The 26,315-nt window shown below is 32.9% G+C and overlaps 1 protein-coding gene across 1 annotated transcript in view; it reads left to right on the top strand.

Moving 5' to 3' along the window:
• The window catches only part of LOC148625258 (uncharacterized), a 61,988-nt gene extending 41,746 nt beyond the window's left edge, over positions 1 to 20,242 (top strand). Inside the window, exons 24-25 of the mRNA XM_088568698.1 lie at positions 8,907 to 9,044; positions 18,807 to 20,242. Of these exons, the coding sequence (XP_088424824.1) occupies positions 8,907 to 9,044; positions 18,807 to 19,851 (1,183 nt within the window). The 3' untranslated portion in view covers positions 19,852 to 20,242. The remainder of the gene's footprint in view (positions 1 to 8,906; positions 9,045 to 18,806) is intronic.
• Positions 20,243 to 26,315: the final 6,073 nt, after the last annotated feature.

Genomic DNA, 26,315 nt, shown 5'->3' with positions numbered 1-26,315 from the left:
TTATTTCAGGTTCTTTGTTGTGTGTGTCTATTTTCTTTGTCTTGCCCTTGTTTATGTTCTGATAGAATCTAGGTTCCCTTGATTACTCTTTCTATTTGATTGTCGTTCTATTCCTGGTTTCCATGGTTTCCTGTTTCCAATAGGACCAGACTACGTGTAGTTTTTTACTAAGTAACGTATTTATGGTCCTTAGTGGGATATATCTATCTTTGTTTTTCGCACTTGGATATGACTATTCCTTAATATGCATTTATAACAGATCTATATTATCGGACTATTGTCTCATTTGTAAATTTTGGAGTGCACACATGCAAATATAATAGCTATTTTGAAATTAACTTGATTAGGAATCATTTTCATTTTTGTTATGTTAAAGGAACTTAAAGTATTCGTAACATGCTTTTGTCTTTCAATATATAATCACTGCACAATATATTTCATGTGAAAGTAGTATGTGCACATCGGTAAAAATAATCGTATTTGTCATCTTCCTTAAAGTTATATAATAACGTCAAATTGTTTCCCAATTAAAGTCGTCGAAGTCGTCAATTATATGCTCAAAACTTACATAGCATTCGAACAAATATCATGTATGGTCATTGCATTATATAAATCATATATAAATGGACTGATGCAGAAATTTCTAGGGTCAGAAGACGCAGCGAAAGGTTAAGAAAAAATTAAAATAAAACTGAATGCGAATACTTTAAAACAAAAATAAGAACTCTGTTGTTGACACATTTATTACACATAGAAGTAAGATCAAATTATCTGATTAAATGTAAGTGTTTGTAAGAATCAGGCAAAGATGGAAAAAATCTTAAACTTGCATGTCAAAACCCCACTGATATGAAAATAAAATATCGCTCAAGGATGCTTTCTCCATTTAAAAAGACCATTATTTGTTCTCTGCATCATTGAATTTGCTCAGAAACTTTTCAATAGAATCTAAGAAAATGAGGTTTTTGACAGTTATCTACCCTTGAAATGATCATTTTTAGTGTATTTCAATAAAATGGTGACTCAATGGTCATGCACAATATGGAAAATCTTGTCTGTTTTCCTTGATTCTGACGGTGCAAATAGTCAAATTACACTACCAAAATAATTGGCTATTTATACCATGTTTCACCTACTGCCTGATCCTTAAACACTTTTCAATTTGGCAATTGTATTTGTATACTTTTCTTGTTCAAAGTAAAAATAAGTGTAAAGTAAATTGAGCGTTTTTTGGTGATTATGTATCGGAAGGGTGAAAAGTTTGTCCCATTGGAGCAATAAAAGCTTTTTTTTGGGGGGGGGGTTCATATGTGTATGACCGCGACAAACTCACTCAAAAACTAAGTGAAGTCCTTTTAGAGGATTTCATTGTTGTGTGAATTTACTAAGTCACTCTCAAATTTTCAAGAAGTCCTTTGGGCTTCACTTAATTTGTGAATGAGTCATCGATGAACTCTTCCAAAGGAACTTTTATAGCTTGTGACTCTACATTTTGTAACACATTTTCGACTTAGGTCTATTTCATTCGAATAAAGTGACAATAATTCATACACGACAACCATTCATTAAATAATTTGATATAATTTGATTTGTTATATTAAAGTCTTATGGAAAAGATATGTAATTTTAAAAAGACTGATTGTTCCGCTGCGCTGTATACAATTCAAATAATTACACTCTATATAAGAGTAATCAAGGGAACCAAGTTTATAGAGGTAATCAACAGAATGTAATCCAACGACAAAGACCAGACATGGAAAACAGACATACACAACAAAGAACATAAAGTAACTAAAATCATACATACAAAGTAAAAAAGTAAATGAGCAACTCGGATTCCACTAAAAACTGGGACCATAGACCAGGTGCACCGGTAAGGTAGGCGTCTTCTGCAGTGATGACTTCAATCTTGTAGCAACATAACCCTGTTCCAAAAGCCTATTTGTTAGAGTTCTAGCGCGATACAAAAAGTCTGCGTAGTTTCGGCAAGCTCTGGTATAACGTATGAGTTGTGATATGAACACTCCATACGCAGGAGACGAAGGGTTGTTGCCACAGATGAAAGGAAATTTGACAATTCTGAACGTAAAGTCATCACGTTTGTCGTAAAGTTTGGTCAATATAAGGTTTTGATGAAGGAACAAATCTTAATTTTGACTAGAAGCTATTAGAAATTTTATTGTAAATTTTTTTTAATATAACTTGGTCAAATTTTTTTTTTTTAAATCCTTAAATGAACGGAAACATTCCTAGAAATATTAATCTAGACCGGCAGTATCATTACTTTCTCCTTGTTCTTTTGGATTACGATTTAAACAAAATGGTGACTTCGATTTTTAAAATCAACTCAAAGATATATTTTTGTTTAACATAGCAAATACAAGAAGAATGAAAATTACTAGAAATGATAGGAAGAAGTTTAGAATGTGGATACTTTCTTTTCAAATTTTACATTTCAAGGAAAAAAGACCAGACATATTTTTCTTATCTTTGAACTTGCAAATATTTTGTGAAAATTTTGGAATATATATATTTTTAATTTTTTTATGTGAATTGTAATATAAATATAATATTAAGATATTCTTTCAAAGCCATAAATAATTTTCTTTCTCAAATCTCGATCGAAAACTCTGAGTATTGTCCCTTTTTTTTCCTTTTTTTTAGTCACCATTTGGGTGCTTATTTTATTTAAAGAGAGGATTTAACACTTTAAGTCACATTCATTCTTCTGAAACATAGACTTTTCCCACTTTGCCATTCAAACTGTTTTATGAAACTATTTTTGAAAGCAGATGTGTTCATGAAGATGTTCATATACATGCAAGGGACAGTTTATAGATGGAAGAAAAATGTGACGTGCATAAAATTATAATTAACCTGTGTTACTTTTAGAATTTTAACCACAAATCTTCTAATTTCCTGCTTTTTAAAGTACAAAGCTACGATAGTCATTCATAGAAAACATACCCTTTCGTGTTAAGTTGATGAGCATGCGTGAAATATACTTCCTCGAGATAGGGCTTGGGTAGAAAAAAAGAGCTTTCCTTGTGAAAGTGTATATTGAGCATGCTCTACGCATTTGTCGTGGTATGTGCATGCAAACATCGTCGGTCAGTCAAAACATCGTCATGATGTGTCCGGACATCGTCGGTGTGTCCGTACATCATCGAGGAACATGCAATGATACGTTGTTGCTTCATCGATAGACAGACTCTTAATCTTCAATTCCGATTAGCTTCCATCCAATGCATAGTTTTCTTTTGCATTCAATTCAATTTGCAATTGTGGAATATGTAATAGGTTTTCCTGAACTTGGTCACTATTCAAATCTACGTCCAAATCCCATTTCTTTTAAAGTAACGGCCGTGAAATGACTTATTAGATATAAGTACAGAGAGAATTTTTCATTAACATCTTATGTCTCTGGGATACATGTAGTTGTCACTCCATTGATGTATTTATTTTGAGATACATTTGCAAGGTTAGAACTTTAACCGATATAACAGCTGTTTTGAATACAAGTGATAAAGAATTAAGATTTGGTCTCTATTTTACTAAATTAAACATGCAAAGTGCTATCTACATTCTCCTGCACCACACTTCAAACGGAAAACTTAAATTACTATGAAGATACACTTATGACCTTTTTGATCAACTGCTTAAAATGCCTACTAACTTCAAAATATAGCTAATCCCAATGCAAGCTGTAAAACTGAAGTGTTGGCAAAGTAAGTAAAAAGCCTCACTCCTGTCCTATTCAATTTGCCGCATGATCAGATCTGCCATCTATTTGATAAATATTTATCCACCGAGAATTAAAATAACTCTGTAATGTTGCATTAATATACAGATAGATCACTTTACCATATACATATAATCCTTCCCTTTTGCCTTATCAAGATGTGATATCGAGGAATAAATGATATCTTTGATAATTGATCTTTTGAAATAGAAATATTTACTAGACGTCTGGGTTTTTTGCGTGTTTGTAAAACTTGTTTGAAAAGTATCTTGTTAAGCTCAATTCATGTAGTGGAAAGAAGGTCTGCGGTCTAATAAAAGTCCACTGGTCTATGAAAACGCTGTAGTTGTTTATACTGAATTGTCACGAAGAAAATAACGTAAGGTTCCTACGTCTACGGGCCTTTTATACTGAAGTTTTTCCTTTTATTAAAGGAAGAACCGAGTGACGTTGCGAGTTTCATGATAAAATTGGGATAAAACTCGTTAAATGTGTCAACAAAGAAGAAGCAACAAACAAGGGAAACTCGTGGATAAAATATTGTCGGAAACACCAAAAGTATACCACACGAAGAACAAATTGTTCAACACAAATGAACTAAAATGTGAACACAGAAAAAAATAACAGTTCCAATACTACAAGAAACCGGGATGATCTGAAGTAAGACTTAAGCTTCAGCAGTTCTTGCTTCTTCCAAGATATCCAACGTGCTGCTCGATAAAACTCGTTCTGGTTAAAGAGGGAATATTTAAGATAGATTGAGGTTGTTTTATAAACCCCCACTTGCAAAATATGGGGATAGTTACAGTGGTATCCGTCGTGCCGTCCTTCCTTCCTTCCTTCTTTCTATAACGTAGAGGGGTAGCCATCTCTTATCAGTTACTCCCCCCAATACCACTGAATGGAATTTATAAAATTTTCTCGAAATTTGCATAACATATTCCCATTGTGCATCTCTTATTTATGATAATCTCATATTTAAGATATTTGAAGGTCAAAAGGTGTGTGTTATCAAATGGGAATAAGGGTTTCCAAGTAAATGAGTGTTAATTTCTAGTTTCTATTGATAATGGACAGTCGATATCGACCAATCAAATCATTGTGGCGACTTATATCTATGAGCAACATACTCTAGTCCGGTTGGATCAATGTAAGCCGCCGAGCCGTATTTTTATAAAATTGAAGTAATAGTCGCAATTTTACATGTATAGTTTAAAATGGGAATATTGAAGTCGTAAGTTTATCCATCTTTTACAAAAGATTTGGTTTTAAGTTCCGAAGTACTATGAATATATGATCAATATTCCAAACAAGCAAAAAATAACAGTCGCGAAACTGTCTTCTTCACATTTTGCATTCTTTTTAATGAAAAAGTGTATGTTGCATATTAAAGTGTAATTGCTTTATGAATTAAAGAGACACTCAGTTTAGCCTTGGAAGAGTTTCCATCCATATAAGAACCTTTAATTCATCGGTCAACGCTATTAAAGACCCTATCTACAACGACTAATAATATCAAAGCTTCTTTGTGATTCAGATTCAGGAGAAACTAAGATTACTACCATGACTAAATGTAAACTATAACATTCTTTAGTAATTATTCACTTATTTAATGTTAACTTTGAATGTCTTAATCTTCTTTACGGTGGCTTTGACACTGTTTGGATTTAGAATTAGTTCTTGATACGTTACTAGATAAATGGGTACATATTTTGAATTCATTATATACTTAATTTGTTATCATTGTATGGGCTAAATGGATTTTACTATTAAATTGTTATTATTCAATATTTACATTTTTATTATGAAATATAAATGCTTTAATAAATGATAGACCCGAGTCGTTAAGACACAATTTATTTTTGACTTAATTGTGTTTAGATCTTCTTTTTTTAAATTTTGGTTTCAAATTACTTTGAGATTGGCATCAATATTTACCGAGATTTAAGTGAATTTATTTTAACGTATCTCTCAGAGTTTACAAAAGAATTAGCCTTTTGGACCGTAATATTTCTACCCATGACAAACTTTCCTATTCCAAAGCAATTATTCTAGTTTGTACAAACATTCAGCTCGTAATGCCTTTGTTCTTTAGTAGTTTATCTTATAAGTAATGCATTATTTTGGAGAAAATCATCTAATGTCAGCTGTGTTTAGCGCACCTGTTAAAATACTGGAAATGCCATCCTCCAGTTCGGTTGCCCACATTAAGGGGTAGTTAGGTGTTTTTCCCGCCAATCTATTGCTGCGCAACTATGTCTCGTTTATAACATGATTCTCCACCTTCTATATTATTTTCTTTGTAATCCTCGTCATTCCTTTAACTTACCAGATAAACTGCTTACAACATTTACTTTTCAGGCAGGTATTTAACCGTATAAAGAACATTTGTATGCTTATATTTATTCTCAACACCTGCAGAAAACTGATAGAATGGGGAACCTTCTCAAATTGAGCATTGATCTTTTTCAAAACCATTTGTATTATATCATGAGTATTAAGAAATCCATTGGAATGGAAAATCTCAAACGAAAACTATCAAAATTTGTTTCTTTTAAAGTAACCTTTTTCAAAACATAATCGTATAATAAGCATACGCGATACAAGAGAATGGTAACTCTTGAAAACGAGACCTATTATAAAACGTATTTGTAAATAACCTTTAGGATCAAAAAGTGCAACTTCGTGAAATTACATTTTATTGAAATGTTATCGACAGATGTTTAATTATATAATGTAAATTATCAAAATGATATTAGGTATATATTTACGTACGTCAACTGTATTAAAATGAATGGTGTTTTCTAGTCATCTGAAAGACAGAAATAAGATTTTGTGAATGAGATATTGTTCAGATCGTTAAAGCTATAGCAAACAGTAATGACACGGTACGAGCTAGACCAAAGAATCATAATTTGCTTTATATTTGGAATCATATTAATACACGCAATGTGTTTGCTTAATTTTAAATGATTTTTAAGTGATTCTACATACCATTTCCAACAGCACGTTTGAAACTTAGAATTTACATTTTTTTTTTTGCTTGGCGTCTATATTTTATAGAATATCCAACTTACGGTGTGTATTATAGTGTCCTTTTAATATCAAATACATTCTATTAAACAAGTTTTTGGTCGAATTAGTAATGGGTTTATCTGATAAGATTTTCATTTCAAGGCTATATTCAAAAGGCATGTTTTTATATCATATGATGCAATCCTATCGAGGTGGTATTGGCATAATTTATTATTGTATGATATTCGATCATGGCGCCATGTTCTTCACGTGACTTGTAATCGTCGTTTTATTACGTATGTGTGAATCACGCATGGCGTTCTTTTGTTTTTTGTTTTTTTGTTGTTTTTTTTTTGTTGTTTTTTTTTCTTTGTTTTATGCGACCTCTATGTTGCTAGATTCCTGGACAGAGTGTGTCGGACATTATTGTAGCTAGCCTTATTTCGTGGGTCTTGCCTAGAAATACCAGCCAAGCTGCTATAAAATGTCACGTCAGAAACAGACAAAAGAGTAAAGATAAACTATGACACGAGGAACCAATCGGTTCTCGTGGTGCAGATTGATACACCATAACGATCGAAGGGTTCATGATTTTTGTAGTAATGATTTTAATCTTGCAGCAACATAACACTACCCCAAAAGTCTGCGGTAAGAAGAATAGCACGATACACAAAGTCTGCATAGTTTCGGCAAGGTCTGAAATAATTTGTGATATGAAAATTCAAACACGCATAAAATTAATAATGAATAGCCCCGTCCATCTAAGATAAAAGTTAAACTGAAAATCGAAATGATCATTTCTTGTGCCCGAGTCATAATAGTTTCATAAGATTCGAGAGACATTCACAGATAGGATGTATGCATTTTTTTTTTTTTTTTGATTTGTTTTAAGTTGGATTTTGACAATAGTATTGGAGTAGCCCGAGTTATACATTTATCTTTCAACTTTAATGTTCATTCCGATACACATGTTTTTACTTTTAGGATATGATATGTGAAATCTGAAGACAGTCCGCCACGATTATCCTTTTTGACACTTTTCATTTGTAAGAGGACATTACCTGAATGTCTTTCTAGACAAATTACCAATGCCATTCCCTGTTTTTCGACACAAACCGGATAATTATTGTAAAAGGAAAAACGATATAAAAATATAAGTAATTTTAAGGACGCGTCTGACACTTTTGTAAGTCAAGGGTACATTTACTATTAACTTTCTTCAATGTCAAGTTTTATGAATGGATTCCAGCAAACCATTCTCTTAATGATTTACATCTTTAATTAAGGTGATGGAATACGGCAAGGATGTCTACTTTTACCTTCGGTTTATACACCTACACCTTAATCGATCATTGTAAATTTCTAAAATTGAGACAGATGACCAAGGCATTTATCGATATCGTGTTGTACTTTGTTTTATTTTGCTTGATATTTACGTTTTGAAACGATTTGCACTCAATGATGTGCCAGTAAACAACCTAAATTGGTGATCTAAATAGTTACGCTTCATTAAAATGTAAGGACCAAAATGGCCACGTTTGGAATAGTTCATTAACGTACATTGTGCTTCCCATGAATTTTTATTTCACATAATGTTGCCTTTTTATATCGTTATATCTTATCCTAATATGTTGTCTTCCCCCTTATGTGCGATCGATCGTCGGTCTTTGTTTTTTTGTTTTTTTGTTTTTTTTTTTCCCTTTATATTTTTATACCTGACTCAAAACATGACCATTTTGTTCATGTTATTCTTTATCGGGGATATCTTAGTGGTAATAACTGATTTACTTTTAGTTTTGTAAAAGTAAGTCGCTTACTATTTCTGTCTCCGTTACATTGACTATACTATATTATGTATTTTCCCTTTGGCGTCGGACTTTAGAATAACGTATTTTGCATCTTTCGTTGACATCTGTCTCATTCCGATGAGACAAGTATTGACAAAAGGTATGAGATTTATAAACCAACGATTAATGAAGTAATATCATTCTTTTCCTGAGCTGTATGTAAGTACGTTATTTTTTTTTTCTCAAATTGTAACTTCGTTGTAGATTGAATTAGTTAAAACAAGCTAGCGCAGTAATAGGAAAACTGGTATTGTATGCTCTTTTAAACATAGAATACATTTGCTGTGTTTTTTTTTCTTCAGATGGTCATATGGGGTTGTTTTGTTTGAAATTGTGACCCTTGGAGGGACCCCATATCCGACTGTTGATCCAACGCAGCTTCTGGAATATCTTACCCACGGCAAAAGGATGGAACAACCAGAAAACTGTTCTCTTGAACTGTAAGTTAATCATACATAACGTCTTGGACTTACCTTTCTTGCATACTGGTGGCATAATATAAGAGGTTTTTTTTTTCTTTTCTACATCTGTATTACAAACATTGTGGTATGATCTATGATTATGGCCCAAAGATGAATAATGCCGAGTCAAAATCCTATTCTTCGCCTTGGTAGTTATGGAAACGTATTTATGTGTATCAAAGAATTTGTTGTTATGTTTGCAACAATTAAATAATGATAATTATTTCGAAGGATCTTTTATTGCAATATGCAAATTCTTCATCAAACAAGTATTATTTTTTTTGGAATTTCTATCGATGAGTAAAGATCATCATTATTACAAAGTGACACTCTTAGTGTTAAAATACATTTTAGATCAACACCTACCCTCAAACCTATAGTCCCTCGTGCCTTTATATCATTCATGAAGCAGAATCATCAAGAAACTTAATTAATCTTAAGTTACATAGTTGAACTAAATAGGGTGTGTTTCCTTGTGATATACAATCAAAAAGACTTTTCACGTTTAACTTAATGATCAGTTACAGAAAATTTTGAGAAGCAAATACAATAAAGACAAGATATATCATTATCTTGTATATTCTTTGTTGTAAGCTTCTCTGGTTAATACAAAGTGCATTCTTCACAATGCTATAAATGACCATCTTTAAAAACCAATTATCTGTAAATATTGATTTAGGGTGTGTGTCTCTACCCATGAACAGTGCTATTTTGTCAATGGTACAATTCATGATGCACCCATTTTAAAGTTGAAATATGTCCGCTATGATAATTTCAGCACTCACAAATTTGTATTTAAGGCATTCAGTACATATACGATACAAAATGTTTGCTAAAACTGCACTTTAGTTCAAGAGGCCAATGATTTTCTATTGATTTATTAAATACGGTAAAACCCAAATAAACTGAACTATGTTTTGACTAAATATTTTGCACAGTATGGTCGAGTTATCAGATATAACACTTTCAATATACACTGAAGCGGCAGACAACTATAACGAAAGGTGGCACTGTATACTATATAAACGTATCTTTAACTGACTGAAAAGCATGTTATTATTTGGAAGCCATGGGTACACGACCTCAAATTAATATTAAATAAGTATTCAAAACGATGGACTTGGCGAGCTATTAGGGATTATATCTGACACAAATTTTGTCTGCAAGAACATAGAACTTGGAAGAATCTCTAAAATCTTACGAAGACATTTAAGTAACCACTTGTTACAACCAGACCAGATGTCGAAACAAAAGCTAAAAGCGATTTTAGAATCATCAAAAATTCCAGACTCTAACGATTTGCACTTTTTAACATTTTAATGCATAAATAAAGAGTGTTATTTAAGAAATTCTTATACAAGATCATAACAGACAGTTACATATGTATAGCAATCAGAAGCACCTGGATATGTCACTGCCTACATTCCTTTATAACATGTTTTAGCAGAAGGCAGTGATGTAAACAGACAGAGAAAATGAAGATCGAACACGGTTTCTGATGTTCAAACACGTACTACACCATGATTCAGGTGTACTAATGTAGCATGCAGAGGTTTTTTTTTGCAAATCTTGTCAAAAATTTACGTCTCGGGGCTTGACAGCCATTTTCAGCCTGCCGGAAACTTCGTGTAATTATAGGAATTACATTAATTTGACGAGAAATGCTAGTATCTTCCTTGTAGATTAGTATAATTAGGATTTTTATTGACGGCTGACTATTTGGTAGGAAGGCAACCGTTAAATAAGATGGGGGTACACCATATGCTTTAAATGTCCCATTATTCTTCCCTTCTTGTATATCTCTAGACTTTTGTTATAGATTGACGATACATTCATTCAACATACAATGCATTCGTTTGTTAATCTTTTCAATAAAATAAGCAAAGTTGACAATAGGTAACGGATTTGTAGAATTTCATTCACATGTATTTTCATTTACAAAATATAATATTTTCTTTTCGTGATTGTTTGGTTTTCGTGTATTGAAATATATTGAAATAATGACATACTTCCTTTTGATTTTTATCATCTTGGTGAGAACATTATAATTGTCTGTTAAGTACAAGTCCATATAAAATTCAGACATTATAATATATGCAGTCACCATTCATCTTATTCTCAGATTAAGCTTGTAAGATTGTCGATTCTCCTGGTATTTTTTTCTTTCTCCGAAACTAAGTGTAACAATTAAAACTAGATTGCAGATCAAATTCAGTCGAAGGTGGGGACCAACATACAAGTCATATACTAATATAAGTCAATTTCAAATTAAGTCAAGTTTCAAGTTGTCATGTAAGTGTGTACATGTAACTAATTATAAACTTAAGATCAACGGAACTTTTGGATATTATGCAAGTCGTTATTTCAGAGATGAAATAAAACCGATATTAGGAACGTTACAGTATTTGTCATCCTCAGTTTTACTGATTCTGTTATACAGCTGTCTGTCAACTTTGTGGCATGCTCGAAGAGACAATCATGTGACAATAATTGTAGGAAAATATTTATGAATGAACTGTACCGCTGCTTTTTATAATGCTTTATATTTACTTCTCGTCACCATTGTTTACACAAATAATCTTCTCAGGAAGTTATGTAATTCTACATTAATGCAATAGCTACCCAGTAACTCCAACAGCTGTTTGGCGTATGAAGCAAATCACTCAAAATGTGTACTACATTCGAAGTTATGTCATTACGTGAAAAAAATTGAAGGATGAGCTTCGACTTGTATCTGTGTTCAACCTTCCGCCTTTTTAGATATACTGTTTTGCTTATGGTGTATCAAAATTATCATTTAACCCAGGTACATTACTCCCAGAGACAAGATATTTTCAGTAAGATTTCAGATCTGACCGGGTTTACAAATCACCGAACTAACACTTAGGGGATTTTACCAACTTGCAATGTGAAAGGTGTGCCGGTGGAGCAGAATATACTTGCCATTCCGAAGCACCAGATATCATTCCCAATTTTCGTTCGTTCGTTCGTTCGTTTTTTTTTTTTTTTTTTGTTTTTTTTTTGTTTTTTTTTTGTGGGGTAGGGAATGCTTAGTTTTTTGTACGCTGTCTTATATTTAATTATATGTTATTCTGTTGTCTGAATTTTGCTATTGTTCTTAGGCTTCGATATTTTGCTAATGCCCAGAAGAAGAAATTAATTATAATAACAAACTGTAAAAAGCTTGAGATTATCTGAACTCATTCGAAATACTTTGTGTGATATTTGACCTTTGTTCAAACTTATCCGGTAACTCTGAATTTTTACACAAACACTCTGTAGTCAATGAGAAATAGTCAAAGTATTGAATAGTTCACGCGATTTAACAAGAGGTTCAACAGTTTTACTCCCTGCCAGATTTTAGCTAAACCCAACTGTTTTTGTGTTATTTGCAAAATTCTGTAATTTGACTCCTATGGTCTGTTTCAATATTATATTAACCTTGCACAGGAAATAAAATAAATGTATATTTTTTGTTGGACTTTAATCACATTCCAAAATCGTAAAATTTGTGGGATGCCGAGCTTACCTTCGAGCAACCACTTTTACGTTATAAATATTTCATTGCTTTATCTTGTTTTGATTATCATATTGTGTATACAGCCTATACTTACACTGTCTGTTTTTTTATTGACCTTACGCATACCGTATGTTTATCTGGAAGATTAGACAGAAGACCAATGATCAGCCGAAAATTACAATTGTGTAATGTTAGAAAGCTGGTTTACCAAATTTAGCGTAAAAGGACTAAGCATTTAAGCTGATTAAGACTTTACATGAATGGAAATTGTCATTGGATTTCGTCAACATGTAGAACCACCCACTTTGTTAACAGGATCAAACTGTTTTTGCCCACAGCTCCGATCGGTATCTTAACTTTCCCTTGTCATCTTTTGCTGATAACCATCAAAGTGACTGATCTTAGCTCAATAGAATGATGAGTCACAAGGTACGGATTAGTCTTCATGTGACATTCGCCATGTTTTACTTTTTTGCTTTTCATGATTTACGTGGATTGCAAAATCGTGCAGTCTAAAAGGTCTGGCTTGTCCAAGTGATTGAATACGACATATATTTTACACTGTCTCTATTTCCATTCATTTCCCTTAATCTCATTCACAATTCATTTCATATTTTCATATCAGCAGAAATGATACAAGTTGTTGTTCAAATACTTCTCCTTAAGTATGGCTGAACTCAAATATTTCTTAAGTTCTTTGCTTTAATAACTATTTTTGAGTTATTGGGTGTACTACATAGTTAATAAAAAAAGGGTATATCCAAAACAAATAGGTGGTCTGGTTATATTACTTTAAGGGGTCTTACTATGTAAAGGAACTTCGTCATTTTTTTTATCTTATTTTTTTTTAACATCCATTTGTGTTTTAGTATAAACTATTCTAATCTTTGAGTCTCTAAGTTGTGTTTTTCTCTTTTGTTGGTGGTCTTTGTTGATACTACTTGCTTAAATCATATTTTTGGTATTAAATTTTCAGAAACGCACATTTGTGAACACGTTTTTCAATGAAGCCAATTTTTATTGCGTCATACAAAACTGCATGGGGTAGTTTTATTTTGCTGATTTGCTGTTTCCGGAAGTTCCTCTTGAATAGAGCATTACTTTCCACCAATTATTAAAACAAAGCACCCACGCTCTTCGACTTCAAGATTTGTTTTGCCATTCAACATGTATACCGTTGCCGGAAATCGTCATTCATGTTTGCGGCAACATACTTTTTTCAGGACCGACCTTTTAAATTCTGAAATAGACACACGATATAAAGGACAACAATAGTCGTTAGTCATCATGTCAGTGTCAGCAGTGATTGACTAGTACACCGTTTCATTATTAGAAATAGTTTAATGGTGGAAAAAATCAACTTTTCAAGCGCTTTTGTATTGTTCCGCGTATGTTTGACAGGGGTTAACAATATAATAGGACCCTGCAATTGTTCACAACAATGATACATAAAATATGAATTTTCATATTTATTCTAAAGTGCAGAATAACTATGACTCTGGAAATTATGAATGAATAGCCGTGAAAAGTCGCCATGACGAAAGTGTTTTTTTGTTTGTTTATATATTGCGCTAGAAAATTTGTCATTGATTTTTATTAAAAGAAATTTGTATTGTAATTTCCCCCTGCACAACTAGGGTCTATTTCTTGTTTAAGTGGGGTTAATTTTCTGTACTTACGTATTATGTAAAACGTTTTCCTACTTCCAATTACTGGTAGTACAACTTAGTACAACTGCTAAAAAAATCAGAACACCTAATTCTGTATCATAACCTAGTTCAGATATCAAGATACCAAACATCCTCATAATCTCAGGGCTTATGTGTCCTGTGGGATCACGAACATAAGGTGCCCTGACATTGTGAGGATAGATACCCAGTAGATACTTCCTTTTCGGTTACACGTATGCTCAGATACAGCAATTTAAATAATATGTGGTTATTAAACGCATAATTTTACTACTACATAAAAAGCGCAAACAAGTTTTAAGACATAATTTAGTTTGGTTAGGTATCTGAAAGATACAATCATGGGTTAAAACATTGCATTGGTTGGCTACCTAAGAAATACAGCCAATTTCAACCATATGTAAGTTCGGCCATTTGTAGACCCAGTCTTTTCTAGTTACATATAATTCTATATCATGAGTTTTGTCAATTTTGGAGGTTTCTAAAAGTTCGTCTACAAACTCAATTTACTTTATTTGGCTTACTCTCTCATTTTGATATACATGTAACCTAGTTCGGCTACTTTATAGATTTAACCTATTTCTGCATTTTGTAATCATTTATTATGCCTTGTGACGAATCAATGTAGAGTAACTGATGTTTTGTAATCCCTAATCAATCTGCTAGCATTTCCTTAAAGCACCAAAATGTGACATTTATGATATTGTATTTTAAATGAAATATTATCTGTTTGTGATTAATTGTATTATCTGAGACGAGATATATTAATATAATAACAATAAGCTTTAATTTCCTTGTTCTTTAAATGTAGGTTATCATCACAATATTAAGAGAAGGTACTTTTGCTTTTATAACCCCCTCGGTGCGATTAGTGCAACTATATTCAATCGTTATACCTCCAAACCAGTTAGAATTTGGAAACACACAAAAATCCACATTTTGCTCGAGAGAATGCTTCAATCGTCAACATAGCAGTCCAATCGCCAGTTAGATTTTGAAGGTTTAGGTTCTCAACATCGATTCACAGTTTTTACTTTAATTTCCCACTTGGAAAACCGTCAGAGTTCAACACTGTCATAATAGTAGAAGGCGAAATCATGGATTTTCGGATTTAAAAAAAAGGTCAATTTAAATGTCGAATGCTGAAAATGGGTGTAAAATGAGTTTCACAATGTTGTGTGTGATAATTCGCCTCACTATTACATTATATGTATATATCATATACTTAGACTAAAATATGCCTTCTTTGTATATGTATTATAAGTGTTTGTTCAAACCCTATATCTCTATCGGATACCCTGTATCACACCTCTAGACCTATATAGCATACCCTATATCGCATACCTTATACCACACTATCAGACATATGTCACACCCTTCACGAACCATATATATTATAATGAACTGATAGCCTTAGGATGATATAGGAGTCCCGGGTTGATACCGCATGTGATACAGATTTTGACATGTAATATTCAGTAAATATAAGAAACGTTTAATAGTGCAGTTCCTCATATAAATGGTATGTAAACAAATAAGAAATAGACATGATTGACGTATTTTTGACAATATTATTTTCACTTTCTTTTTAATTATCACACAATGAAAAATAATTCGCTTTATAAATTGCTATGATATTATCTATTGTACGTAAGCACACTTGTATAGCAAAAACGCGAATTATAGATACTTTTATAATCGTTTACAAATAGCTGGATCATCACGGCATGGCCAAAGGATGTTGCTGTTTATTTATGTCTGCAGTGTCAATGAATCTACACATATGTCCATAGTTTTACAAAGACTTTAATATATTTAAGGTACAAGTGTCGTTAATGTTTTACTTGATAAATGTTTTCCTTAATTGACTCGATCCTTTATTGGTGTATATATGTATATATTTTCAATTTTACAAAGTAAATTATTTTTTCGAAATATGTTACAAAATATGCCATGTTCTTGATGATAATATCTACAAACCTTCTAACGTATTACCCATTACGTTAAATGTTTTCGCATTGTATATCCAATTTAGATTGTTACGCATTTTGGCAATTCTGAAAATAGTTGTGGTGACACCAGTTGGTTTCAATGCTTTGTCACTGCGTTAATGACTTATTCGCGTGGTGGTTTCAATTATGAAATGTAATACTGACTACACAACGAGAGGCACAAATGCGAAGTCATTTCTATGATTTTATGTCATTGTGTGTACTTTAAAGTTACTTCTTGTAAGGTGTATATGACGTTTGTGGGATAGCTAGTCATTGCAGTTCAATGCGAACTAATTTGATCTCCAAAAATGGCTACCTCCTACAACGTACGTGCTGAGTACGTCTCGTTGTCTTTTCAAAACCCATAAAAAGTTTTGCAATTATAAGGAGAATGAAGTAGTCGAGAAATTTATATACCATTTATCTTTTCAAACCCCATAAGCATAGAAATATATAGCATATAGCAATTTTGTCTTTTTTTTATTCCATTGTAATTATTATTACTTAATTTTTGTGGAACATTGATGTTCATTTTGTACCACAATGTTTCTTCCTAATAAAGAGGATATCTTGGCACAGGCAAAATAATTTCACATCAATTTCATACGAATTCTCACATTTTTTCACTCGAATTGGGCAAGTAAATTTTATGAAATTCACATAAAAGAACCTTCACGTGAAGCTCGATACGCATGAATTTTACGTGAATTTTTGTGTCTGTGTATTCTTTCAAGATATCAAAGTATTCCTTCTTAGTCGATTTGTAACAAAATTAAAACTTATGATATTGCCTTTTATATAAAAACTTTGAATCATATTTTTCGGCTAGGGAGCACCATTTGATTTTTAAGGGGAGAGGTAGGACCAAATTTGAAATAAAGAGGCAGAAGAATGATGCATGGTTAAAAAAATCCAAGATATACAATTGGATAAAATATACAGGCAGGATGCAAGTGGTAGAAAAAAGTTAAGATCTGGTTGAAAAGTCAGGACAGAAATTATACCGTAAAAAGTCCAGGACACAAAATTTGATCCTAGCCGCCGCCCCCTACCCCACCCTAGAAATCAAATGGTTGTTCCTTAACTGTTGTTCTCTGTCATTATCATTTTCTGTCAATTTCAAAATCTGCATTTTTCCTCACTTTACTGGCACTATATCTTTATGATTTCTATATGAAAAGTAAATTGCTATCCACATAAACTATGATATTGTAAAAAAAAACTAATGGTCAACTTTGTAAAAGCTGACACATTTATATCTATGGTGTAATATTCTTATCAAATACGGTTTCCTATTGTCAGATAGTCATGTATATTTAAGTTGTCTGCGTTGTGAACGGCTTAAAGAATTAAGCGCATTTTTGAGTGACAGTTTTCTGATACATATACAAATACAAATATTTTTCAGGGCACGTTCGCCTTGTCAGTACCAATGGTACTGACTGTCTTGTGCAGTCCAAGTTGAGACATTTTGTTTTTTTTTACGTCATATTTTAAACTTATGATAAAACATACATGGTATTACTTGAACTAATTATAATAGGAGGTGATTATTGTCATAAATTTTCTCAAGATCAATTGTAACGCCCATTTTAAATAACCAATTTATGGTCCAATAATCTATTATATTTCTGTTCTGAAATAAAAATTAGCCATTCAAATTTCATGAAAATTAGACTCTTCATTTACGTCGGAATTTTGCTATCTATTATGAGTGTGCTTCCATTCATCAAAATATTTTGTTTAGATTTTTATCGCAATAATTTGATTGTCAAGCATTAAAAATTTAAGATTTGAGATTTAGATTTTACAAACAGATCTTTTGAAATTTGCTATTGTCGGAGAATATATCATGTTCGCAAAGCTCAACAGTACCTTTTGATTTCCCGTACTGACGTAATGTAGAATCAGTGTTCATTTTTTATGTTGATTACAGATAATAGGTTAAAATCTCTTTTAAATATTTTGTTCTCTTTTTTTTCAGAACGCATTTTATCTGTAGTTAAAGGATAAATTACTGAATATCCTTTTTCAAGGTCGAAGAATTACTAAATTTGCTCTTTCAGCTTAAAATAAAAGTATACAATATCAATACAGTCAGAAATAATTCATTCTGAACTACATGATGGTAAAAGGAAACTACTTTTAAGTAAAAGATCAACCTGACATGGGGTTGTCATTTTTCACAACTTCTATAGAAAATGTACGTTGTTTTGTTATACGTACTGAGCGGGAAAAGGGAATTTGCCATTCAAGAACAGGTCAATCCATGAAAACATAAATTTGGTACCAATAAAAGAACAAAGTGCAGTATAAATTCCTACAAACAAATTGACAACAAGAAAAAAACTCACAAAAGCAACAAACCGAGTCGTCACTGGATGGGGACACCCGTCAAAACTGACATGTCAAGGCCAAGAAAAAAGTCATCACCAACATATTTCCCTGTCGTTGCACTTGACCTATGGCTATACCTTAATACACTTTTGTATTATTATGCTTTATCCTTGGTTTACAATATTTCTCACCTTTTTTGTAGGTACAATGTAATGATGTCATGTTGGAGAGAACAACCCTCGGACAGACCCACTTTTACGGCTCTAAAGGAATCACTCGAATACATGCTTCTAGACGCCAGTGGGCATGAGTACTTCTCTTTCAAAATCGATCGGTCAAAACACTATTATAATGTAGAATACAGCGATGAGGCAGCAATCGCCGAGGCAAGTTCTGGTAGTCTCAATAGTATTCAACATGAGGTAAACGAGCTCACAAAAAGTAAAGAAAACAATTCCGATTCTGTTGAATTTCCGACACTGTCAGTGGAACTGTCTACCTTAGAAGTCGAATTGTTAACACGTGAAGAGTTTCCACTAGCAAAGTCAGATGCAAAGTCATTGCAGCAGAATTGTGATGATGAACCATACAACAACCACGAACTTTTAGAAACCATATCTGAGAATCAAAATGAAATCAATGTAGATACTGAAGATCAAAAGATCAACATACAACCTTTTTCTTTTGAGACATCGGACGTTAAGCAGACCTCTGTCAAGATACTTGGAAATACTATTTGTGAAAACGGTGCCATTGATACGAAGAATACCAAAGATGCCATACCCGTGGACGATATTTTTCAAATGAATTATGTATCTACTGTCGAAAATGGAAATTGCGGTTGCACTCAAACTGACCAAGACATTGATTCAGACATTTCACCATGCGAACCAGTTACGCAATGTACCAGATTCGGGTTCCGCGATGTAAGGTGTATATTACCAAATGACGAGGATTACGAGGCAGACGACAGTTCACTTAGTGAAAATAGTCCCTCGGTCGAAAACCGTGACAGTTTTTCTTCTTGCAACGACGAGGAAAATCAAGTTTTCTCATTTCCTGGAAAATCTCGTAGGCAACGGAGATATCCAAAGGAAAAGCATCCGAGGTTTAAAAATCTTTTGATGCGGAAGGATGAATGTCGGTTGGCTTGTAGACAAGAGAGCAACATGACTGATTCAGGAATTTCAACTTCGAGTTATACGGATTTGTTTCCTGATATTGAAACACTGGAAACGCATCTATGATATTTTTAAAGATTTAAGGTGGGGAAAAATGCAAAAACGAGATGTTCATTTAAAGCATAATGGTTAGTCGTTATATTGCAGTTCTAGTAGTTCCTTAAAAAAACTCCGAGTAATAAATTTGATTTAATTCTGTTCATCAAATGGTTTTGTTTAAGCCGCAAAAAAAATTCTTAGGTAATGTCGGGAAACTTGGTACATACAAAACAGTTAATGTAAAGTTTCAAAATGATATACCGTACGGTTGGTTAAACATAGACGATATGTGACTGTGACGGCGGGTGGGATGTTAAATGTCAACAATGTTCATGTTAAAACTATAATTTTCGTCTCTTATGTACTAGTTTACAAGATTCGGATAATCTTGGTAACATTAAATGAAATACACACAAAACGAAGTTTGTTCGTTTCTTTTCTCCCCCTTTCAGGAAATAAATGTTCAACGTTGTAAATTTGGTTGATGTTCCTACGTGAGAGTATTTTTACACTGACATATGTCGACCTCACAAGACAACTGAAATGCTTGTAAATTGTAGGCGGGCTTATTCATAGTCAGCATGAAGCCTTTGGTTGAGAAGATGGAACATAAATACTGTTCTATATCATAGCTTTGTTCATAAATTATGTTGTCTGAACAAACGTTTCTCGAGCCTTAGTTATGCTAATGTGACTCCCTCTGATATGAATACCTACTACTCGACTAAATGAGACATCTGCTTGTGTTGTTGTTTTTATTTAGTTAGTTGGGTTTTAATTGTTTTTAAATTTCAACATCCAATATTCATGTACCCAATACTGATTTTCCAAATTTGAAATTGAATATCGGCAAAAAAATACCGAAGCGTCAGCAGTGGGGTAATTAAATTATGTTAAAATCCCAAAACATGGCCTAAACGTGAACATGTGAAACAGAGAAGACCTACAGACACAATGTAGCGAACCAGTTTAAAAAGATTACACACAAAAACTGAAGATAAGAGAAACAAGACGTCACACAAAAAACTAAAGCACTAGCAATAAAACCGGGATTGACATCAGGTGTCCCGGAAGTTTAAGCATGTCCTTGTCCACAAGCGGCACCCACCATATTGCAAAGCAAATGAGTATAATCCGTTAATATTATAGCTACAATAATGCAACTCGGCGACACGTGTCAAACACTACTGGCATTAGGGAGTTATCATTCATATTGTTTTGTTTCTCACAAAAGGCGCTTTTGAAATCACATGAGGTGCTATATATACTAGTGTACAAAAAGAGATTTACTGTTTTGACGAAAAACAACTATCTAATCTAAAACAATGCTCCAACGTTAGGTTTGAGAATACATGTAATTCATGATCATATCCATAGAGCAGGAAATGCAGAAAACAAAACTTCACGTTGACTGCGTGTTAAATGACTTCCCCGTGTCTAACCACTGCCTGAAATTACTCAATGCCATTATTTTTTTACATGTATACTTGTATTTTAGTAACAGGTGCGTGTATTTGTAGAATGCGCTATTCAATCATATACAAAAGTATATAAAAAATAGTGATGTATGAATGGCGACATCATGCGATTTCGAACTTTGATTGTACTGTACTTAAAATAGTGTACAAGATGTTCTAGACAATCTCATTGATACAATGTTGCACCTCACTCACATCCATAAACGGACCAAATACTGAGCAAAACAATAAAAGATTTGTTGAGGAACGCACCGAGTTGTGTCGATATTTCCAGCAGGTGTCGAGCATAAATGGCGAAACAATCACGGTGATGTCGTTATATATTGGTAGCAATTTCCTACTTTAGGGTTATAATATAGCCCTTGAAATATAATAAGTGGGGACAAGTATTCTGAAGTATCAGTGGGTGTACTTTGACACACAATAACCTTTCTTGTATCCTAATTGTGGTTTTTAGTTTGACCATACCCAGTCAAGATGGCGACAACAGACGATTTCTGATTCAAAGTACTGTTTTTGTTTGAGCTTAATACTATCACCGCCAAAGATACACAGACGCTTAAACTCATATCCTGAATTTCACATGAATTATTACCTAAAGCGTGACACAAAAGGTGTGTCAACACTGTCCACGATTCGTTATTTTTGATAATATTATACAAATTGTTAAAGATACGTCTTTTCTGGTATGACTTGTCCCAAATCAACGATGCATTTCAAAGAACAACTAATCCTTGTAACCACAAAGTTTAAGAACTAATTGAAGTACGTTTTCATCTTTTTGATGTATGACTACTATGCGCATAATGGACCACCATGCTTATGTTATGACAATGAAAGGGATACCATAAAAGTTGTAATATGTGGCGAGGTCACATTCAATATGGATACAAGAGTTATGCACGAATATTCTGTCTACACTGTAGAGGTCATCAACTCCAAAGAACTTTTCTTTCTGAAAAAAAGCTAAGACAATCAAAACTTGCGCACAAATAAGCTGTAAAAATGGATAACGTTTTGTTAATGTCATAATATCAATTGGCAATAAATTTTACATAGTTATTGACAATAAATTCGACCATATACGTAGATATTTATAACCGTGTAATTTATGAGCTTGTATACCTTTTCTTTGTTTTCCGGGAGGTAGTTATTTAATTTCAGACAAAACAAAATTATGGTCTGGACGTTTTAAGCTATAGCATCTTTATAAACTCAAATATAACTTTCTTTTCAGAAATTTATCTGCACTTCGAAAAAAATCTGAATAAAAACGTTCTTCATCCTAATCTAAGATATCTGCTTTAGCAGTAGATCTGTGTCAAAAATAAAAAACGTGGCAATTCGTCCATACAGCAAGAATAGAAATTTCCGTTTTGATAAATTCTACTTAAAAGCACTCCAGCTAACAATCATGCAAAATGTGATGCATGGTTGGAAAGCCTACATATTTTTGTTTTTTGTTTTTTAATATTTTGTTTAAAATGCTTAAGTAAACAGAAATAACATGTGGAATTTCATAGAATCCTTGTTCATATGAGATATAAACTATATAGAATGTACTGTAGGATTCTTAATTAAGGGAGATAACTTTGTAAATGAGACTTAAATACAGTAGAAGCTATTGGATTTTCAATGTTAATTATCTCCAAAGAGCAGACAGACTGGAATGAATGATTATACTTTTCATTATATACATGATTCTTACAAAGACTGATACTTAAATACTATACATACTTTTGCATAACTAGTGGATAGCACTTCATAATTATAACACTAAGAAAACAGCTTGGTCATTGTAAAAAAAAAACAAGGGATCTTAATAAATTTAGGACACCTATTCATGACAAATATAAAATCGTGTCGTGTTTGATTTATGAGACATACTACCATTACACATGTCATCTTTGATAGCTTATTTACAATTATTATCAATAAGTATAAATTGCCTTTAAAACAACAAAGGCGGTGGTTGGTTCACATGAAGACAGAAAGGAAAACTACTGAAAGAAAGAAAGAAGAACAGATAACAGGTAGCTAGATTTCTATTACCGATACGATCCGATTCTCTCTTTTCATTCTACTTCCGGTTCGGCTGACACGTCTACTGGCACGAAACACTGTGGTACGAACCAATAATGGAAAGCTATGTGGATCAACTGGAACAAAGCACCCAAAGTCTTCATCACTAAGTTTAGATTAACTCCAAGAAGTATTCGAATACAGTTAAAGAGTAATCAAAGGAACCAAGATTCTAGCGGAAATCAAAAGAATGTAATCCACGGACAAAGACCAGGCATGGAAAACAGATAAATACGACAAAGAACAAAGTAATTAAAATGTAAAAAAGTAAATGAGCAGCTCGGACTCCACAAAAAACTGGGAGCATGGACCAGGTGCAACGGCAGGGGTAAGCGTCCTCTGCTTTTCTAAAAACTCCCGCCGAGTTGCTCATAAAAAGTCAAGTCAGGGGTAGAGGAAAGAGAAAAAGAAAACTATGACACATTGAACAAATCAGCTTTCATGGTGCAGATGGATACACCGTACCGATACACGAGTTTATGATGGCGACCATAACACTTCTGTAGTGATGATGACTTCAATCTTGTAGCAACATAACCTGTTCCAGAAGCCTAATTGTAAGAAGTCTATCGCGATACGAAAAGTATGCGTAGCTACGGCAAGTTCTGGCATAACGTATGAGTTGTGATATGAAAACTCCATACGCAGGTGCTGGAGGGATCTTGCCACAGATGAAAGGAAAGTTAACAATTCTGAATGAAAAGTCAAACGCGTAGAGTTTGGTCAGTAGGTTTCCTTAACCATCGATAACTAAGTGTAGGTCAAGATATGAGACTGACTTCACAGTGTCTGTAGTATCATTTATCTCAAATTCTTTTAGGTAGATCATCAATACAAGCTGTTTATATGTACTACATATGCTTCGGACTAAAATACATGCTGTGTATATAAAAATCATAAGGTTTTCCATAGTGTTTTTATATGTAAAAGTAATGTGCTTTTTCTTTGATTTTTTTGGGGTGATGTTTTCACGAATTTCATACGCACAAACACATTTTTTTTCAAAATCCGCTATAAACGTATGCTTTCATACGTTTTGTAACATTTTTTAACGATTTAAACTTTCAAATGCAATATAATTTCTGTAGTACCAAATTTATCATTATTAAGTACCCAAAACATTCTTAAGTTAGGGACTGCATACAATAAACCTGACGAAAAGGAGAATCATATTATTGCAAAATTTTCTTAAATTCAAGTCAGATTTAAAAAGAGACATTGGAAATATTTGTGGAATAAGGTCCAAGGCGGCCCCCTGAAGCCAAAACGTGTTATTTTTCATTTTTGTAACCTTCATTTAGCCACCTGCTAAACTTTCTACTCAATCACAGAATGACACTTAAACCTAAAAGTGTATTAAAAGGTCCTCCGTGTAACTATTCAACAAATCATGTCAAAAATCATTTTCAAAATTAATTTGCTAATAGTACAACATGACTTTAAAATTCCACTTTACCATAAAATGAATTAAGATTTTTTTTATCAAGAACACACCTTCTTTCATCGAGTTGGTCATAAGAGTGAAAACTTCACAAATCATTTTTGACAAACTTGGTGAATGAGATAAAAATCTTGTGAAAACAAGGTCTTAAACAGGTTTCTGGAAAAAGTTTTACACTGGTTGTACCTCGGCAGGTGGTACCTAATACTTGAAATGATAGTCATTGACTTTTTGTTCAATTTGCAATAGTTAATAGTTAAAATTCTTTTTATTGGCTCCTTTAGGTTATTACTTGAATAATGTCAACTTTGGAATGTCATATTTTACTTGTTTGAAAAGGCTCTGTACAAATGTCACATTCTTCTACATCTATCATTGTAATATAGACATCATACCAGCAACATATGATGATGCGGCAGATGAATAAAATCAGAGAATCCTGTACAGAGTCAAGGATTGTTTGACTATTTTAAAGAGTAAACGACACTAAACTCGGACAAGTAACGTACAAGATGGAAAACGATAAATGCTTAAGATTTGTGTTTCTTAGGGTATTTCTTATATTTTGTTTTCATCTTTTTTTGTAGTTTTAATTTTTAACCAGGGGGATTTTCACGCGTTACTTTGTATAACTGAACGATGTGTTATAGAAGAGAGAAAGAAGGAGGTTTGACTTGCACCGTGGATACATATCTTGGACATTTTCTCCATACAATTCCTTGGATGTCTAGCTTTTCAGATATAAATATGCCAACTTTTGTCTGACATTTGTCTTTATTTTTTAATTTCTGATCTCAAAAAGCATATATCAAATAAATGTGGGAAAGAAAAACACTGATTCATAGTAATGTTAAGAAAACACCAAACGGAAAAGCCATCGGACTGGGGAGTAATCACCTTCATTTTCAAAGTAAAAATGCACAACGTGAAATAAGTTTTTAAAGGCCTTAAACTGATCCTAGTATCCAGAGCATGCATATTTTCTACCCATTGATTCTTAATTTAGGCCAATGACAATACATTATTTATCCTAAAGGGGAACCATTTCCGCTCTGGCTTTCCTTGTGAACTAAAAACCATGATACCCGCAAACTGAGATAAATGCGTCCCCTTCTCATGCATCGTAAGGTCTTACGTATATGTTTGGCTGTCCATCTGCTTTTAGATCCAGTTTAAGACGGAAGTTTAACAACACCATGTTAGGTAAAGATGTTGTGTCGATGATACTTGTGTATTGTTGGATCGACACTATAACAAGTCTTAATTCAACGTGACTTTTTGTGGCCTTACGACGCAACAAATTAAGTAGTTTAACTCATGGTCCGCCTATTTTATATACTGATCCTTTAATAAGAGGATTTACTGTACCAGATCTAAGTTTGTGGTTTGAAACTGGCACCAGTAACCGTACATATGTATAAATTGAAACAAAAACAAAAGCTCTGTTGTAAGTTTATAGTGGTTGATCCTCTTTACCAATTAATTATATT

The sequence above is a fragment of the Perna viridis genome, chromosome 2, assembly GCF_037379345.1.
Source record: "Perna viridis isolate PV_CMFRI_1.1 ecotype Kerala chromosome 2, ASM3737934v1, whole genome shotgun sequence".
NCBI classification, from domain to species: domain Eukaryota; kingdom Metazoa; phylum Mollusca; class Bivalvia; order Mytilida; family Mytilidae; genus Perna; species Perna viridis.
This window is presented reverse-complemented; position numbering and strand designations above follow the sequence as displayed.